At 36.4% G+C, this 19,027-nt stretch overlaps 1 protein-coding gene across 1 annotated transcript in view; it reads right to left on the bottom strand.

Annotated features, from left to right (window-relative positions):
- The window catches only part of LOC126484489 (neural-cadherin-like), a 351,697-nt gene that overhangs the window by 168,268 nt on the left and 164,402 nt on the right, over positions 1 to 19,027 (bottom strand). The window contains exons 7-10 of the mRNA XM_050108024.1: positions 10,629 to 10,775; positions 10,316 to 10,507; positions 6,910 to 7,100; positions 5,037 to 5,226 (exon numbers count right to left, since the gene is read on the bottom strand). Coding sequence (XP_049963981.1) covers positions 5,037 to 5,226; positions 6,910 to 7,100; positions 10,316 to 10,507; positions 10,629 to 10,775 — 720 coding nt within the window. The remainder of the gene's footprint in view (positions 1 to 5,036; positions 5,227 to 6,909; positions 7,101 to 10,315; positions 10,508 to 10,628; positions 10,776 to 19,027) is intronic.

Here is a 19,027-nt window from a genome sequence, read left to right as displayed (position 1 = left end):
TTCTCATTGTGACCTAATATTCATAACACTGCTTTTGAATTTACAATGTGTTATTCACCGCATGATCGCTGGGAGCATACTGTATCAATTGTGAACAATCTGGACTGTTTGGCAAGTAATGCAGATTGTTAATTCACATTCCGAATATCTTAATGTATTTTCTCATTGCCGACCATGGCACTTTGAAATGTTCTGAGCTGTGATCAAACAGGAAACAGCAAATTCAAATTTGTGACTATAAACCGTTAATAAAACTTATGTCGTCAGGTTACAGTACGAGTTAATTGAATGAAAGGTGTCTTATCTATGTCGCCAGTTGTAGACATGTTAACTGAAAGAACTGTACAAATATCATGCATTTCTGCTGTCAGCAAAAATGGGCAATTATGTTCTCAGGCTTTATTTTTCATTCACTTTTATTACGTATGTATGTATATTTGTGTTGTTTGCAAGGGTTATTTCCTGCATTTGCATGCTACCATTATTTTGTGTTCATTTTTGAGTTGGGCATTTCCATATGCTAAGATAGTATGTGCATTGTGCAGTACCCACCATAAACTAGCAGGCAGCGGCCAATCGCAAATAGCCAGTGTGCTCCCAATGGTGAAGTACTTAGGTAATGGAATAGTCTCAGTTTTGATTCACGTGTGTTGGTTTGCATTTATTCAAATGTCTATATTTGTCATGCAATGGTTTTCTGAGACAAAGTAAGGCTTTGCTAACAGAATACGTGCTGCCCATGTAGCATTTGGTTGTCTCAGAAAACATGTCTTCCTGAGTAAAGACCTAACACTATACACCAAACTGATGGTGTATAAAGCTGTTGTCATCTCAATGCTGCTCTATAGTTGTGAAACCTGGACATTATACTGCCGCGATCTGATCTGAAGAAACTGGAACGTTTCAACCAACAGAAGCTAAGATACATCATGAATATTAAATGGGATGACTTTATATTAAATATCACTGTTCTTGAGAAAGCAAAAATGAATAGTATAGAAGCTCTCATTATTGTGCACCAACTAAGATGGGTTGGGCATGTCCAGCAGATGAGAAATGACAGACTTCCACATCAAATGGTGTACAGTGAAGTGAGCATAGGTAAAAAGGCCGTGAGGTGCCCCTCTTAAATGCTATAAGGATCAGTGCAAGAAAAATCTAAAAACCTCGAACATCGATCCGACTAACTGGTCGACCATAGCAGAATATCACAGTCGCTGGCACTCAACTACCTCAAGTGCTCTTCAGAATTTTGAGCGGGAATATTGAAGACTGGAGAATGACAAATGCCAGAGATGTAAACTCCTCCAGGCCCAGCCACATCCTCCACCTTCCATCATTTGTAATTCCTATGGTCACAAGTTCCATGCTAGGATTGGACTACCAAGCCATCAAAGACATTTCCACGCCTGAACTGTGACAAAGGAAATCTCAGGGGAGAAACGAAAAATCAGATATGAGTATTAGCCGCAGACAATGACTTGTCGTGTTATGGTTTTCTGATAAAAAGTAAAGCTTTGCTTACAGTTTTGGTAAAAATCAATAATTATTTCAATCTGTAGGGTGTGTAATATTCCACTAATACTGGGAAGTGTTAAGTATTCTTCATTTCACCTGCCTCCAAACTTATGTACATGAGACAGCAGATATACATTGGGTTAAAATTAGAGTGGGTTCCTCTTTCGGCACAGCACAAATAACCTCCATATTAAGTGTTCTATATACAAACACACACACACACACACACACACACACACACACACACACACACACACACACACACACACACACACACAGGGAAGTGACTTAAACTCATGGGAAAGTGATGCAAAATGCAAGAGAGACATAGTGCTAGAGAACATTATAGAAAGTACCAATGAAATGAAGCTAGTAAGATTTTGGTCAATTGCATCTTATTCTGCCATGTCCCTATTGACCAGGAGTATCTCCCACCAAGATTAGATGTTTACTCTTCCTAGACTTTCTCCTTACCATCAGACAAAGAACTCAGCTTTGAAATCTTGTCACCTATTTTTATGTTTGACTGGATACTGTAACATTTTTGATGCTGAGATACATGATTGGCAAAGTCTGGACATGCTTTCATGCCTTGTATTACTTCCTTGTTAGCAGTGAGAGTATTTTTAGCAGTGACCTGGAATACACCCCGATCTTCCATTAGCCATAATTTGTCATCTGTTCTTTCCAGTTGTGACGTATTCCTTGTAAACAAAGTGATGTACCTTCCCTTATGATGCGAGCAACTTCAGAATTGCATGTCCATACAGTTCACAGGCCTGCTTGTAGAAGCCACCTGGTTTAGTTCCAGAAAGGACAATGGCTGTGTTGATGGGAAAGTAAGCTGCCATGAACGCGCTGCTGCCACTCGATTTAGAATGGTGGTGAGAACCTGCCATTGTTCTGCGAAAGTTTGCTGCTAGGCAATGATATGTTGGAGTAATTCCTTCATCGAGATGTTTCATTAGGTGATTCAGCACTGACAGTAACACGCAGAGAAAATGTAACACTCACCCATCGCGAGGGGGCTGATCCAGGTGACCTTTACAAGCAGCCCTTTGACTGTATACTGTATGGGCACACAATCTCTGAAAACACACATGTCATGAGTGAAGGTACATCACGAGATTTCTGTCACTGTCAGTGAACATATAGGAAGCCATATGGCAACCTGAATAAATTTTCAGCTCCTTTTAAGGGTTACCTTGGTGTGCTCAAAAGCAATTAGCCACTTCTGCACTCTGTTTCGTCAGTTTGGACTCCACATTAGACACAGCGAAATAGCCATGCCCAGTGTTTTACCACTTTCTTTGACACCCTGAACACTATATTGCACTTAACACTTCACTACTGAAAGAAATATGGACTGTCCATACAATTATGTGTGTTTCAACATCAACTATGGAACATATGAAAGAAATATACACTGTCCATACACTTGTGTGTGTTTCAGCATCAACTATGGAACATATACCAAGGTAGGGGACAAATTTGTTTTGAGCTGTACTGTTTATTGCAGAAGACATTCAAGCCATAATGTTCAACTTAGAACATTTGGCACAACTGGAGAGGAAAAGAGTTTATGGATTCTACCTTCAAAGATTTTGTTTTCCCTGTTGACATAAATGAAACAGGTGGAAAATGTGAAGAACCCATTGTCATTTCAAAATAATTACAAGAAAGAAAGTTTTTACAACAGGAGAAGGAAGAAAATGTGGCTAATAGTTTACAGAGAAGTGATATAAGCCAAAGAGAATAAAATTTTTGAAGAAAAGATTTTTAGGCAAAAAGCTGTTAGGGAATAAAAAATAAACATAACAAATGGATTCTGTGACAATAAGAAAAACAGTTCCTTCATGTATGCATAATTACCAAACCAAGACAATTCTTAAACAAAATAATAAGTTCTGAGAGCACATACACCACAAATAAAATTATTGACTAAGTGAAATTTTATACAAGATGGGCTCATCGCTTCTTTACTGAAGAAGCGAAATAAGTTCTCATATACTTATGCCCCAGTACAACGCAGAATCAAAATGGAGGAAAAGCAAGGCAGTGAGAATAAAATTGAAGGTGGATCTGTCCGCTCCAAAGATTTGTTGTAGCAATCTTCCTCTTTTAATTTCATTTCTTATTTACTGACAAGGGAACCTCCCCATCGCACCCCCCTCTGATTTAGTTATAAGTTAGCACAGTGGATAGACCTTGAAAAACTGAACACAGATCAATCGAGAAAACAGGAAGAAGTTGTGTGGAACTATGAAAAAAATAAGCAAAATATACAAACTGAGTAATCCATGCGCAAGATAGGCAACATCAAGGATGGTGTGAACTCAGGTGCACCGTGGTCCCGTGGTTAGCGTGAGCAGTTACGGAATGAGAGGTCCTTGGTTCATGTCTTCCCTCGAGTGAAAAGTTTAATTTTTTATTTTCAGACAATTATCAAAGTTCAGGCACTCACACATAATCAACTTCGCTCTCCAGAATTCAAGGACATGTTCAGATTTGCATGGACATATGCAGGATTTGACGGACTACACCCGGAAAAATTTGAAAACGTTAAAAACATATGTTTTGACAGAGCATAGGGAAAACTGTGAAACTGTTGCATTAATTTTTTGCAGTTTATGTCACAAACTCTTATGTTTTCATTACTTTTTTGGGAGTGATTATCACATCCACAAGAAAACCTAAATTGTGCAAGATAGAAGAATCTTTTTACCCATTCGCCAAGTGTACAAGTTCCTGTCATGTGACGCACATGACATCACCAGTGTCGTATAGAATATATCAGACGTGTTTTCCTGTGGAGGAATCGGTTGACCTATGACCTTGCGATCAAATGTTTTTGGTTCCCATTGGAGAGGCACACCCTTTCGTCTACTTATCGCACGGTTTTGCGGTGCAGTCGCAAAACGCTGACACTAAACTTATTACAGTGAACAGAGACGTCAATGAATGAACGGACAGATCATAACTTTGCGAAAATAAAGAAAGTAAGCTTTTCACTCGAGGGAAGACTTGAACCAAGGACCTCTCACTCTGCAGCTACTCACGCTAACCACAGGACCACGGCACTCCTGAACTCACACTATCCTTGATGTTGCCTATCTTGCGCATGGACTACTCAGTTTGTATATTTTGCTTATTTTTTTCATAGTTCCACACAACTTCTTCGTGTTTTCTCGATTGATCTGTGTTTCTAAACGTAATGTAAGTGCTAAATCTTAAACATCTTTCTTAGGCAGCCTTAACATACACTAAACTAAAATAAACTTACTGGAGAAGGCATTTGCATCCTTCAGCACATCCTAAAACTCTTATTTGTGTGGATTACTAAATTAAAAATTTGTAGATTGTATTTCTGAATTTTTAATTTTTTCAAGTTTCATTTATGTTTCATCTGCCGTATCACAGCAGTTTAGGCACATGAACAACAATTTCAAAGGCATAATCTTAAACACAGAGTAAAATAATGCTAGATTTTTTTTCTATAAGAAAGTTTAGATGTTTACCTCTACACGTATTGTGAGATTATATTCCTTAATACTTTCATAATCTAATGGGTGATTCACTTTGATGTCTGCCCAAGTAAATCCATTGTCAGCTCTTTGTTGTAAATAGAAAGTATGGTATTTGTTGGTTTGTGCTGTAGATCCTGGCATGAGGCGATAGAAAACAGTTGGATTTCCTTCTATACCAGAACTGGAAAAATATAAAATTATTTACCAACTGTATTTCAGATTGGAGCAATATACAGTATCTCATAATTTTATTGATTTATGATCAATTTATAATCTCAAGACCTTTAATTTTACAAAAGCTTACATATCTGTAAAATTCTCTGACTGATTGTATTTTGTGTAAGATATTGTGTAACGTTTGGAAATGATGATGTTCTATTGATATGATGTAAAAATTGAAAAAAATTATTGATTTGTAGTTTATAATATATTCAAAAACATTATTTTCTTTTTAAAAATATTCTAAATTCTAACATCAAAAACCAAAATTGTCTTATTCTCAATTAAAAAATGCTCCATTATCCATGCAAATTAAGAGCTGCTCATATACTGTCAAGTATGGGAAATTGCTTCTTGACTTACAAGTAGCACAGGCAAAAATAAAAAAGTAACTAACTCTGCAGCCTTAAAACTTTGTATATGAGCAAATGCGCACATGCAGACTGAAACAAAATGAGAAAAAAATATTTTTGAACCGTATTTCAACTGCTTTGTACCCATCCACAAATCTTATAAAAACTTCTACAATGTCTACTAACAAAAATCATGCCAGAAAAAAAATCAGTCAACCTCTGCACAAAAATTGGTTGAAATCACAAAAATCTATTGAATGTGTAGTGTTAGTTCTCTGCATAGTCTGTAAATGTATTGAAGCAGTAATATGTATTGATTCATAATAGTCCTGCACCTATACATTCTCATAACAAAGCTTTCGTTACACAAATTGTTGCGCATGCTTTTAAATAAAGCAACCTACATTAAACACATTTCTTTTTACATGATAATTAACACAGCCTTTGAATTGATGTATGCTGATAATTGTACAGACAATGCCTATTTGACAGCAATAAAATAATTCACAAAATTACTTCTATTACAGTAGATGAAATCCAAAACTACACAAACAAAGATTTTTTTAACTACCTGTACTCTATGTTTGACATATCAGTTCTAGATGACACAGATTGTAGAAAATAAAGAAAATGGGCATTTTGTTGTAAAGAAAATTATTAAAGTAAAATCTAGCTCGGTTTTAATTTTATTGAAAGTGACCCCCAGATTTAAAAAAGATCAAATATTTTTTTGTGCCTAAATCTTTTCTATCAGGATATTTCATGCCTTCACAAAAATACATAGACCTGACTGATTAAAACAGAAAAATTTAAACTAATGTTCTAATATTCCCACAATTATAAGTTACTCTTAAGTTTTGTTGTTGTATTTTACAAATTCAGATAAAGATTTATCTAATCTGTTAACTGTTGGCCTGCCTCAGAAACTGTTTTAGAATGTTTTGATGAAATACTATCCTGCAGTTTTCAAAAAAATAATTGTCCCCCTTCTCTAAAATCACAACTACTAATATTGATAAACTGATCTGATTTAAAATGCTGCCATCTTCAATCTTTATATGAAGTCCTCATTTCATTGAAAATGTTGAAAGAACTTATAGAGCTAATATAAATTCTTTGACACATCACAAGAAGTACAGGTTAGTAGAGGTACAGATGGACAGTCACACACACCAAGAAAACTCTGGACGTGCATTACGTGTAGGGAGTCAGCGTGCAAAATACAACTCCCAGTGCCGTGCAAGGGTGAGGCGTGCCCCACGGAGCAACCAACATTGAGTCGAGTGACAGACCTGGCTTTAACAGACACAACTTTTGCCCCAACTGGCATGTTTTCTTTAATGTAGATGGGTCCATACACAACATGGTCCCAGACTGGAGGATTGTTTGCACGGTCCACAACGTCTATTTGAACTTCGACGGTTCGGGACAAGGGAGGGTATCCTTTATCTTGAGCCATGGCTTCCAACTTGTACGTCTCTCGCTATATTAAAAAATTGTCAATGGAAAAACAAAAAATCACGCTGTTAGTCATATTAGTTCTTACACACTATGAAGGATAGGTTGAAGAGGGGGAAGGAAGCACGCACGAGCTGCTGTCTCCACCAGGATGATCTCCATAGCAACTGAACTGATCCTGTGGCACTGTGAAATGTACAGAGATTATGTAAAAATTCAAAAAAAATTTTCAAACTGCTATAGATGCAGCTGCTATGAAGATGATAGACCTTCACTTTTGAATAATGTTTCTTACATTCTATAGCTTCCTGCAGCATACAAACCTTGCTCTCACTGTTGTCACTACTGTACCAACTGTGACATTTTCTTTGATGTGAATGGGGCCGTATACACTCAGGTCCCATAGAGGAGGCTTATTGTTCCTGTCTACGACGTCTAATGCAACGTCCACATCTGCATATAAGGGAGTACTTCCCCTGTCCAAGGCACGGACACGCAGGAGATATTTTTCTCGCTACAGTGGCATGAAAAGATGTGCTGTCAGGTAAGTGGGGAGATTACAAGCACAACATTCAGTTCAAAAAATTAAACAAACCAATTTAAAAAAGAAACTTTAAAAAAGAAAGAAACTCCACTTAATCTCTTTGAGTTAACCAAAGATAAAATAACATAAGCAATTAATAAAAAAAGATACCTACTTCCTCATTTTTAAATGTCTCACAGATTATGAATTATTTAATTCTTTGGGCTTCAAATAGAACTATCGAATTGAAAATAAGCATTGTTGCAATTAGCAAAAAGTGAATCACATTTTTTTATTGCAGCTATGTTTAGGAAACTTTCTGATTTTTTGCCAACAAAGTAGCAATATGCAGGCCCGGTCAGAGGCTTATCTAGAGTGGAACTGGAAAGAAGTTTTTGTATAACAGATGCAAAACTCCATTCCTAAATTTCATCAAATGGAAACCATGTAATAGATTCAGTGAAATAAATAAGTTGTAATTTAGCAAAAAATAGTTACATATGATGCTTCTCTTTACAAACCACTGAATAGCTACGGCACCTAAACATATTCTTCATACAAGAGTTTTGTAGGAGAAGCATGTGACACAAAATTTGCCTGAGTTGATGTGCTGAATTCTGTTGGTTTTGAACACATGAGTTTGTTCATGGGGTAACTTAGTGGTCTTTAATCAGTGAGTATTATCTTCCTGAGTATTATTTAATTATTCAGCATATTTTCTAAGATGCATGATTTCCATAGCATATCTCTTAGTACCTATCCTTTATTCAAGGCGAATTTTTTCTCCTGTCTTGTTTAAATAAATAGATCTGCTGATTTCTCTACAGTAAATTAAAAACATCTTTTCATATGTGAATAAAGTTATATGATTGCTTCACCTTTAAATACTCTTAAGACAGGTCAATAAGAGTCAATTTACATATGATGCTTCTCATTACAAAAAAACTAAATAACTGTGGTACCTAAACATATTCTTCATACAAGACATTTATAGGGGAAGCTTGCGGCATGTCAGCAAGAAGAGCAGAGAAATAAAGATCTGTGTCAATTATACATATTGTGTACTGTGAAAATGTAACATGAGAGATTTTTGCAGCTTTCATAATGACATTCTTAGCATTATGTATAACACAGCTTTTTAAAATGATGAGTCATTTTTATCTGAACATTCCCTCCACACTTTGCCCAAGACCGAGCCTGTTATTAATGATTTTAGAAACTTAATATTATTTCAACTATACTACTTATTTTAAGGAACATACTGAACACTCCAATGTTTCCATTCATTGTTTATGTATGCACATATGGAAATGGAGTCACCTACTTACTGGAAAACATCCCTTGTGGTGGTTCAATTCCGAAGAACAGAAATGGTGCAATTAACGAAACAAAACAAGAGTATGAAATTATAAACAATATCATTAAAGCAAGCAATTTACATGCGGAAGAAGATGCATTTAGAGAGGGTATTGGGGAAAGGATTGGGCCAAAAATGGTGATGATATCTAACACTGCATCCAAAAATTGCAGATGCCTCTTATTACTGTACGCTGCCCCATACACAGAAGGAAAAATGTCACAAATGTCACATCAACTGAGCAACATCAGAGGCTTCCCTTTGGAGGGCACAAAAATAAAAATTTACCTCTGATGCCCTCAGTTGACCAAAATATCACAAACTATATATACTATCACATATAGCCTCCTGAAGAGGCAAAAAAGAATTATCAATACAAAAACATACTAACTCAGCAAAATCGGAGCATCACCCTTCAAAAATCTCTAGAGCTCTCTGAAAAGCAGTTAACAAAATTAGTGAGTTCAGTCATAAATATAGTGGTACAGCTCAGTTAAAAATTACAAAAATGTCTTCTCAAGTGCCTCGCAATATTTATTGCAAAATACAGTTTGCTTCTATTTCTAAGAAATGTACAAAAATGAAAAATTCTTGGTGGATTAAAATTCTTCTTGGAAGTGGATTATATACATAAAGGCATATTCAGATTTAAAATACTTGCAGTTATTTCAGAAAACTGGTTTACTTAAAAACTTATAAAGTGCTCTTGGATAAATACTGTGTGTACATACATACATGTAAACTGAAAGTAGTGAACAACAGTGAATTACAGTACATACAATAAAATCACTGAAGGTAAGTGCCGTAGAAAGGAAACTTATCCATCATTTTAATGTACAGTGATTACTGACTGCTGATGGCAACATAAAGTAATGTGTGACTAAAAGAATAAATATAAGTCAAAAAGCTAAGTTTGAAAACAATTGCAGCGTCACACTAGAGTCATATTCAAACAAGAATGCATATTATTACTTCACAGACATCTCTAGACAGACTGTCTATCACCTTGTAATGAAGTGGCAGTACACTCCGAAGCCTTCACTTATACCCAAAAGAACCAGGGTTCAGTCTGGCATTGTGATGAATACTTTTCTTGTAATGTTGGCAACTCTTCTTGTAAGGTCTCTAAGGATTAGCCTCTAAGGATTACAATGTCTCTTGTTACAATACCATATTATGCAGACTAAACCCTGGTAGTAGTGATTAATCACAAGGAAAATACAAACTGTAGCAAAAGCAAGTTTGTGATATCAGTTAGAAACATGCATGTCTACTACATTCTGAAAAAGTAAAACTGCACTTTGAAACAATAAGTATAACCATTTCTTTTGCTATTAGTTAATTACATGTTATTACTTACATCTAACGGCTTCCTCAGAACTATCCATCCTGATTCTTGTTGAATCTCAAAATATTCCAGATCATCTGGATTGTATGGTGCACTTAATGTGTATACAATGGCACCATTATTATCAGCATCCTCATCTGATGCTGACACTCTCAGTATGTTAGTTCCAATGCTTGCATCTTGTTTCACATTCTCTATGTATTTCTGCAATTAAAACAAAAGCTACTGTACATTTTCCAATAACTTCAATTTACTACAGAATCCTGAGCTATGAAAATAAAGCAAACATTACATTGTGCCATACGCTATAAATATGGAAAAATACCTGTCTGTCAAAAAGGGGAGGATTGTCATTAACATCAGTAATCTCCACAGTAAATGAGCATACACCTTCCAAGGAAGGTTCTCCTTGGTCAGTGGCTTTCACCGTTACTGACACAAATTTTCCATCATCACCTTCACGATCAAACACCTGTAAAACAAAAATAAAGTAAAATAAGTTATAATATTAGTAGTTATATGCAACAGCTGTATATCTTAAATATGTCAATCAAATAGCCTTTGTGCTGTATAGTAGACAGATAATAAAATAAAATAAACAATGCCACAAATTTATACACATTTTTGTTTTCAAAATAAAAAACAATAGTGAACTTTGAATAAGCAGATTTTTCTTCCTTCCATCAACAGCTGGTGCAGCTAAACAGCATCTTATCAATAATTAACTGATAAATATTGATGTGCCCAGCTGGCACACTGTACAGGCACAGGGTATGTGCATGTGCTTCAGCTGAACAAAAGTTTTATTCTGAAAGCTAGCAAGTTCTTCTCTGTTGTATGTGCCTGTTGGTGACAATGATTCAGCTCTTCAATGAGTGGTCTCCTTTACTCCTAGATTATTTATATTCCATCAAATTTTTCTATTACAAATATTAATTTTAGTAACACTGCAGTTTTGGATCCACTCATACTTCTTCTAACAGTGTGATACCCATATTGGCAGGCAAAAAATTATTGGCCTTTTTTAAATGTCTACTTTTTGTTCAGTTTTGTGTGGCTTGACCAATGCTCATTTAAATGGGTTCATTGTTTTATCAGTCCTTCTTCCAGAGACTGTTTATGTGAACTTATTGTAAAACAAGATTACACAATTGTAATTGTTGGGAGACATTTCTTTGACCAAAATACTGGAATTGTTACTCAAGAGTGAAAGAGTATTTGGATATACAATCTGTAACATGTAACATGATGTGTGAGTTAAAGCTGATTTTTCTTAGATAGTGGCAACCATATTATGTACTACCAAAACATCCAGACATTCATCTGATATTCATTCTCTGCAAATGGACTGTCAATGATTTTAGATAATACACAATACATGTAATTCAGTACTGCACACACATAATCAGAAATAATGTGTTGTTGTTGTGGTCTTCAGTCCAGAGACTGGTTTGATGCAGCTCTCCATGCTACCCTATCCTGTGCAAGCTTCTTCATCTCCCAGTACCTACTGCAACCTACATCCTTCTGAATCTGTTTAGTGTATTCATCTCTTGGTCTCCCTCTACTATTTTTACCCTCCACACTGCCCTCCAATACTAAATTGGTGATCACTTGATGCCTCAGAATACGTACTACCAACCGATCCCTTCTTCTAGTCAAGTTGTGCAACAAACTCCACTCCTCCCCAATTCTATTCATTACCTCCTCATTAGTTATGTGATCTACCCATCTAATCTTCAGCATTCTTCTGTAGCACCACATTTCGAAAGCTTCTATTCTCTTCTTGTCTAAACTATTTATCGTCCATGTTTCACTTCCATTCATAGCTACACTCCATACAAATACTTTCAGAAACAACTTCCTGACACTTAAATCTATACTCGATGTTAACAAATTTCTCTTCTTCAGAAATGCTTTCTTTGACATCGCCAGTCTACATTTTATATCCTCTCTACTTCGACCATCATCAGTTATTTTGCTCCCCAAATGGTAAAACTCATTTACTACTTTAAGCGTCTCATTTCCTAATCTAATTCCCGCAGCATCACCCGATTTAATTCGACTACATTCCATTATCCTCGTTTTGCTTTTGTTGATGATGTTCATCTTATATCCTCCTTTCAAGACACTCTCCATTCCATTCAGCTGCACTTCTAGGTCCTTTGCTGTCTCTGACAGAATTACAATGTCATCGGCAAACCTCAAAGTTTTTATTTCTTCTCCATGGATTTTAATACCTACTCCAAATTTTTCTTTTGTGTCCTTTACTGCTTGCTCAATATACAGATTGAATAACATCGGGGATAGGCTACAACCCTATCTCACTCCCTTCAACATTGTCGAAAGCTTTCTCGAAGTCTACAAATGCTAGAAACGTAGGTTTGCCTTTCCTTAATCTATTTTCTAAGATACGTCGTAGGGTCAGTATTACCTCACGTGTTCCTACATTTCTAAAGAATCCAAAGTGATCTTTCCCGAGGTCGGCTTCTACCAGTTTTTCCATTCGTCTGTAAAGAATTCATGTTAGTATTTTGCAACCTTGGCTTATTAAACTGATAGTTCAGTAATTTTCACGTCTGTCAACACCTGCTTTCTTTGGGATTGGAATTATTATACTCTTCTTGAAGTCTGAGGGCATTTTGCCTGACTCATACATCTTGCTCACCAGATGGTAGAGTTTTGTTAGGCCGGGCTCTCCCTAGGCTGTCAGTAGTTCTAATGGAATGTTGTCTACTCCCGGAGCCTTGTTTCGACTTAGGTCTTTCAGTGCTCTGTCAAACTCTTCACGCAGTATCGTATTTCCTATTTCATCTTCATCTACATTCTCTTCCATTTCTATAATACTGTCCTGAAGCACATCACCCTTGTATAGACCCTCTACATACTCCTTCCACCTTTCTGCTTTTCCTTCTTTGCTTAGAACTGGGTTTCCATCTGAGCTCTTGATATTCATGCAAGTAGTTCTCTTTTCTCCAAAGGTCTCTTTAATTTTCCTGTAGGCAGTATCTATCTTACCCCTAGGGATATGCGCCTCTACATCCTTACATTTGTCCTCTAGCCATCCCTGCTTAACCATTTTGCACTTCCTGTTGATCTCATTTTTGAGACGTTTGTGTTCCTCTTTGCCTGCTTCATTTACTGCATTTTTATATTTTCACCTTTCATCAATTAAATACAATATCTCTTCTGTTACCCAAGGATTTCTACTAGCCCTCGTCTTTTTACCTACTTGATCCTCTGCTACCTTCGCTATTTCGTCTCTCAAAGCTACCCATTCTTCTTCTACTGTATTTCTTTCCCCCATTCTTGTCAATTGTTCCCTAATGCTCTACCTGAAGCTCTCTGCAGCCTCATAATGTATGAGGGTAAATCGACAAGTGAAAGAGAATATTCTAAATTCTTACAGATTCATGTAGATAAAAACCTGAACTGGAAATCACCTGTTACAGATCTTCTTAAATGTCTATGTTCTGGAACTTTTGCAGTATGGATAATATCAAATTTTGAAGATGAAAATGTCTAAAAATGGGCTTATATTCAGTTTGAAAACAACAGTACCATTCATATATATATGTTTGCCTGTGTCTGTATATGTGCGGATGGATATGTGTGTGTGTGTGTGTGTGTGTGTGTGTGTGTGTGTGTGTGTGTGTGTGTGTGTGTGTATGTGTGTGTGTGCACGCGCGCGCGCGCGTGTGAGTGTATACCTGTCCTTTTTCCCCCTAAGGTAAGTCTTTCCACTCCTGTGATTGGAATGACTCCTTACCCTCTCCCTTAAAACCCACATCCTTTCGTCTTTCACTCTCCTTTCCTCTTTCCTGATGAAGAAACCTTGGTATGCAAAAGCTTGAAATTTGTGTGTGTGTTTTTTATTGTCTCTATCAACATACCAACACTTTTGTTTGGTAAGTTACAGCATCTGTGTGTGTGTGTGTGTGTGTGTGTGTGTGTGTGTGTGTGTTCATTCCATATCATAGCAAGAAGTTGCAATTATGTTCCAAAGAACATGGGATTAATTAATTAACTATCATACCTAACGAACTGTGAATTCAGGTTGATGAAAAGTGAAGTCTACAAGATGAACCAAACATACAAAACAAATAGGTTAAAATCAAACAATGGAAAATCTAGGATGGAATTTAACAATACCAGAGAAGGAAAGTTGATACTCATCATATAGCGGAGATGCTGAGTCGTGATAGGCACAATTTCTTTTTATTGTGTCTATCATGACTAAACAAATAGGTTACATGTTTATGGATATTTTCATCCTGTGAAAGACCTTCAACATGGTCCAAAAGATGTATTTATACTATTTTGTTGTCTTCTGAAGGTAGGACACCAGACAATGCAGCTATTAACATCTCAATTGAATTTAGATAGTCACAGAGTAGGACACTTGGCACAAAACATGTAAATATATATAAAGAAAAGTATAAAGACATCCACAATTGAAGTGTTGGTTGGTCACAACAAATTGAAAAGTAATTCAGTTGTTCCTTGGCAATATTCTGCCTGTACTTCTTAAGATACAGTGTCCTTAGCTAATGCATTAGCCACTACATTCCTTGCATTAGCCACTTCATTCCTCGAATATCCATATAGCCTGGTACCCTCTAGAGTATCAGCTCATTTTATAAATAATGTATGCAGAGAAAGGTGTCCTGCCTGGTCTGAACATGTTTAATTGCTGGTTGTATGCACTGGATAACTCACAGTGCCCTCATGGAAATTGAACAAATGAAGAATTTAATAGCATGAGCACATTTCATGTGCTTCAGTACCCTTAACACCATATGTCCTTCCACCAATAGACACTGAGTATGTTGGGTAAATTGTTCTTAATGACATGAACAGGTCAATCCACTGAGCAGTCAAGGTCACCTCCCTGCTTGAAGTCATTAGTAACAATTTATGAATATTTTCAATATTAATGTAAGATACTCTTATAAAAGAAATTTGGAGCACTTTTCCTTCTAAATTTCAGAAGACTGAAAACAACTAGGGGCTTCTTGGTATTACAGGGTGGCAGGCAGTTTTATCTCTAGAAAGGACTTGAACCTGTTCAACACCATGTGCCGATACGTTTCACTTTGTTTAGATGCCATATGTCCTAGCCACTTCTTGACAATTTGTGGACATCATTTTCATAGATGGACACTCAGTCTTTCAGAATACATATGTCTGTGGTACAGACATGAATGTATGTACCTGTTGTTCCATCAGAAGTTTATAAAGGATATACAGCATTTAAGCATAACACATGTTGATTGATTGTAATTTATTTATTCATCCACCCTTTATTTCAGTAAATAAATGAATTTCTTGTTTTATCCATAAAGAGTTTGCAGTAACTGCACTGTCTTGTTATAAATCTCTTGCATTTATCATGGTCTAAAAAATTCTGATTCAGAATAGAAGCAATGATCTAATAAAAATGTTCTTAGGGTTTTACAATAAATGAGAATGATGATATAATTTTTCCCTGATGTGGAATACTTTTGTAAATTGTATACTACTATTTTTTGACTGGACATTAAGCTTTTCCTTTTGCCTTGTATCATGATTATGAATATTAAAGTTTTATTTATGACTTTTGAATTCTTTTTAACATATTTACTAATTTCTAATACATACACACAGGGAAGTGGGAGGATTGATGACTTTTGAAATAGCGATTTGCAAGAATCTGTGTGTTGAACTTGCTGCACAACCTGTACTGTTCCTTTCTGAGATAAGAAAATTACTAAAATAGGTGGTATATTACCCCAGGATATAATTCCTTATGATATTGTGATGCAGGCAAGGGCTGTAGAGCTGAGGAGGAGGAGGAGGAGTAGAATAATTCCCTACAGTACGATGCTGTGGAATTGTGTGAAGTAAGTACGTCAGACAGTGTGAAAACGTGTTTTAACAAGTTTTAAACCTTTAGTGCATAACTTTAATGTGATACGCTTGGAGTTTCTCCAACAGTATACTGTTGTTAAGAATATCAAAAAATGCCAGGGACTTTTTGTTTTGTTTCACTGTTTTTAGGTGTTTTGCATAAAATCATATAGGGCACTAGTTGTCAGTTTATTTTTTCCTGAATCAATGCTGAGTATCAATGAGAATTTTGTTTTTGTCTTGAAATTTCACTAACCTATTATACATTACTTTTCTGTGGTTTTATTAAAGCCTGACAATAAGACCATTGGTCTATAGTTTTCTATATGTGATTTATCTCCTTTCTCACAAAAAGGAATGACTTTAGCAATTTTTAAATGGTTCAGAAATGTGTCTATCATGAGAGATGAACTTACTATATCTGCAATAGCCACCAAAATCCAGAATGAGATTTTCACTCTGCAGTGGAGTGTGCGCTGATATGAAACTTCCTGGCAGATTAAAACTGTGTGCCGGACCGAGACTCGAACTCGGGACCTTTGCCTTTCGCGGGCAAGTGCTCTACCAACTGAGCTGGGTAGCTCAGTTGGTAGAGCACTTGCCCGTGAAAGGCAAAGGTCCTGAGTTCGAGTCTCGGTCCGGCACATAGTTTTAATCTGCCAGGAAGTTTCATATCAGCGCACACTCTGCTGCAGAGTGAAAATCTCATTCTGGAAACATCCCCCAGGCTGTGGCTAAGCCATGTCTCCGCAATATCCTTTCTTTCAGGAGTGCTAGTTCTGCAAGGTTCACAGGAGTGCTACTGTAAAGTTTGGAAGGTAGGAGACGAGGTACTGGCAGAAGTAAAGCTGTGATGATGGGGCGTGAGTCGTGCTTGGGTAGCTCAGTTGGTAGAGCAGTTGCCCGCGAAAGGCAAAGGTCCCGAGTTCGAGTCTCGGTCTGGCACACAGTTTTAATCTGCCAGGAAGTTTCAGCCACTAAAATGTTTGTAATATGTTGCTTTAGAATGTAATCTGGAATACCATCAATTCCAGGTGACATTTTCTTAAAAGTTGACTCAATATGGCTGATTTCATTCTGGCCTGAGCTGCTGAAGTTAGTGGTCATGTGTGCATGAGGTGTGTTTGCTTGTGTGAATAAATGGCGTGTGTTTCTCTTTTTCCAACAAAGTCTGAGGCTGAAAGCTTATATGTAAGTGTCTTTTAATTGTGCCTTTCTGCAACTTAGCATGTTATCTTTATGGGCAAGGAGCAATCCATCTTGTTGTACACTGTTGATATTCCTACCTGGAGTTCCCAGTGTTTGATTTCATATGGAGTTGTTTTGTAAATAGACTGAAGAGGATCATAGTGTACTTTATTTTTCTGTTTTATTGTACTATCTTTTTTGTCACTGACTATTTGATTGATTGTGACATCTGCATAGTAGCACCTTAAAAGGTTTTCAGTATGTTGGGCATCAATAACACTCTTGTTCTCATGAGGAATAAGTCAAAATTTCCATTAGGGGAGCAATAAATACGTACTGGAACCCTACTTGCATCACTAACTTCAATGAATTTCCGCTTGAAGCCCCTTTCTGCTTTGAGAGGTGGAAACTTATTAATAGATGTATATATTTACCCCTGTTTAAAGAATATTACAGTACCTCCATTTTTATTACTGTTTCTACAGAAATAATTTACTAGTATCTAGCCTGGTATAGGAAAACAGACAGTCTGTTCAATCTTTAGCCAATGCTGTCTAATGCACAGAAGACAAATAACTTGGGGTTCTGTATTTAGCAAAATCTCTGCATCTAGAACTTTGTCTGTGACTGATTGAAGAACTTGATAGCATCATGATGATCATTTCTCCCTATGTAGGTAGGTGCGAACAGAATGTTTTTGCAATCGGATGAGAAAACTTGTGATTGAAATTTTATGAGAAGATCCCATCACAATGAAAAACGCCTTTGTTTTAATGATTGCCACTCCAGTTCATGTACCATGTCTGTGGCACTACCTCCTCTATGTCTCAGAGTTCTAGATAAAATATTTGCTTATTTTTTCCATGTCAAGCTGCTTTCACAGCACGTTTAAGTGTAGACCATGTGTAGTGTGGAATCTACAACCTATACCACTGAGACCAGTAACTCCTACTTTTTTTATATTGGATGTATATCTTTGAGAACAATACACTTGCAACATTTACCTCTTTGTTTACAAAAAACTGTGGAGGTACAGCATATCAATGTAGAATGGTCCTTAATAAGACATTTTGTATGAGTTAAGTGTCTTAGACAATTTTTTAAACCATCAGTGGCTTTTGAAGTTGCATTTTTAAATATCTCATTTGCACCTCCAAGCAACACAATAAAATCATTGTGAGTTAAATTACTGACTTCAGGCAAGTGGACAAGTTTCCTTATTTCAGACAAGGGACCACCAGGCACAATAAATGCTGCTGCTTTTCCAGCCATTATGTCACCTATTTGAGTGGCAATCCCACAATCAAAGCTGTCTGCAGGAACAGTAAACTTTGTTACTTTTTCATATTTCAAAATAATGTTGCTGTACATAGCTATGATCTTCAGAAGCATCCCAGATAACTCCAGATCTTCATTAAGAATTGGAGAATCATATTTTCATACGTGCTCTTTTTTGTTTCCATTTTGAAGCTAAATATGTTTCATAATATCAATCAGGTCGTCATGTTTTCTTTTTTTCCACTGCTGGATATCCAATTTTGTCATCTTACCAAAGCGATTTTCAAGCTTAGTAATGGTGTAGTTCATCTTGTCTGTTGAATTTACATTATTGCATTTTCCTGCATGCTGGGATTGTTAAAGAACTTA

Source organism: Schistocerca serialis, chromosome 6 (assembly GCF_023864345.2).
Source record: "Schistocerca serialis cubense isolate TAMUIC-IGC-003099 chromosome 6, iqSchSeri2.2, whole genome shotgun sequence".
Lineage (NCBI taxonomy): Eukaryota > Metazoa > Arthropoda > Insecta > Orthoptera > Acrididae > Schistocerca > Schistocerca serialis.
The sequence above is the reverse complement of the archived record's forward strand: the minus strand, read 5'-3'. Positions and strand labels throughout refer to the sequence as shown.